At 38.3% G+C, this 1769-nt stretch overlaps 1 protein-coding gene across 1 annotated transcript in view; it reads left to right on the plus strand.

The window, feature by feature from the left end:
- Positions 1-811: 811 nt before the first annotated feature.
- Positions 812-1769, plus strand: part of LOC107085486 (CDGSH iron-sulfur domain-containing protein 3, mitochondrial-like) — a 5377-nt gene continuing 4419 nt past the window's right edge. Inside the window, exon 1 of the mRNA XM_015375814.1 lies at positions 812-1027. Coding sequence (XP_015231300.1) covers positions 950-1027 — 78 coding nt within the window. The 5' untranslated portion in view covers positions 812-949. The remainder of the gene's footprint in view (positions 1028-1769) is intronic.

The raw sequence follows: 1769 nt of genomic DNA on the forward strand, positions 1-1769 counted from the left end.
GTTGAACTTTTGTAAATGATTTAAGAAATTGTTCTACAAGAACCTGTTTGAAGACAGGATAACATTAAAAAAGATTTCCCTCTGAAAACAGGGTTTCATTTAGTGTTTTAGACTTGAGGTTAGATTAGAGAGTGAATCAGTATACTTAAAGCAAAATGAAAGTGGCCAAACAACAGAACCTTAAACCTATTTGTTTATAAACCAGACACCTTGTCTACTATTAAGGAAGCTTGCAGATAGAATGGCTCAGGTTATAGTATGTTATCTCTAGTAATGATGCTATTTGCTTAAACTGCTAGAGGATATAAAAACCACTTTCCATCATTCTGCTTCATCCTGTGTTTACTTGGTTTGTCTATTTCTCTCTCTCCTTAAACCCCCAGTCTGCCTGGCAGAAGCTGCTCACACTAAACCTGGTTTTAATGGAGGTTTCTTCCTGTTAAAAGTGAGTTATTCCTGTCCACTATCGCTGCATGCATGCCACATGTGAGGGATTGCTGTCAGTCAATGAGTCTATGCAATCATAGACTCAATCTTTAAACCCATCTGACTGTATGATGTGATTTACTGTCTTGTGAGGACATGTGTTGGTTCTAAATAAATAAAATTAATTTTAAATCCATGGAGAAACTAAGAAAATAGTTATCCCAGATTTGTAGTCATTCATCTGCTAAGCAAGAAGCAATTAATCCCAAGTAATGATTTAAAAAACAAGATAGCTCACTCCATGCAATCGTTTTCAGTGGGTGTAAACCGCTAACCTGACAACAGCCAGATGCTGTCAATAAAATGAATGAGGCAGTGGAGGAAGAGGAGGAGCAGGAAGGCAGAGGAGGAGGAGTCTGACCTGAACTTCTACCCAAGAGCTCTCAGTTTCAACAAAGCGTCTCTCTGCTACTGAAAAACAAGATCAAAAAGGAGATTTTTACCAGCTGATAAGTTCGCCAGGATGAACACAGCCCGGCTGATCTATGTAGCGGGGACACGACCTCCTCCTCTGCCTTCATCTGTTTCCTCTTCCTTCTCAGTGAGTCCTTCTACAGCACGTCTCTGGGTTTTCTGTGACTCTCTGAGTCAGAATCAATATTTATTCGTGTAAATTACAGTTAAATGCTGGTTTTTTGGCGTTAACGCGGTTTGTTTTTTCTATGAAAAGGGCGCTCCCTTCCTCTCTCCCTTCACCTTTGGCACCACTGAAGATAAAAACCTGCTGAACATGTGCGGGAGTCAATACTGCAGGGAAACTTTGACATCCAGGTGTTTCCTGAGAAAAAAAAACTTTAGATATATTAATGTTTGCAAGTCTGAAGCAAATAAAACTACATTATTAAACAGTGGCTTTTTGTATAACACCCTCCTATGTTCAAAGGTCTGGTAATTGTCATTTGAAACATGAAAACATTTTATATGTTTTTCTTTTTCATGGAAACATTTGAATCCAGACTATAGACAACAAAAATCAACAGAAACAAACAGAGAAATATTTCTTTTTACTGCAGAACATATTGGAAAACTATGGGAAAGGATTAGGGCCACTGAAAAAGTGAAAAAATGTTAACTAATTTTTTTTTTTTATTTCAGTATAATCGGTCTCCGTCAGTCACGTGACATTTGTTGCTAAGACGCCATTTTTGGCGTAAAGGCGTAGTGTAAACAACCGCAGTATAGCTAAACGAAGGACTAAAGGATTGAGTTTGTCTCTCTGACTATATGGAAAAAAGTAAGCAGAATGTGAAATTACCGTAGGCTACGGTGTCGTGCCAAGGTAG

Source organism: Cyprinodon variegatus, unplaced genomic scaffold, assembly GCF_000732505.1.
Source record: "Cyprinodon variegatus isolate N-32 unplaced genomic scaffold, C_variegatus-1.0 Scaffold126, whole genome shotgun sequence".
Lineage (NCBI taxonomy): Eukaryota > Metazoa > Chordata > Actinopteri > Cyprinodontiformes > Cyprinodontidae > Cyprinodon > Cyprinodon variegatus.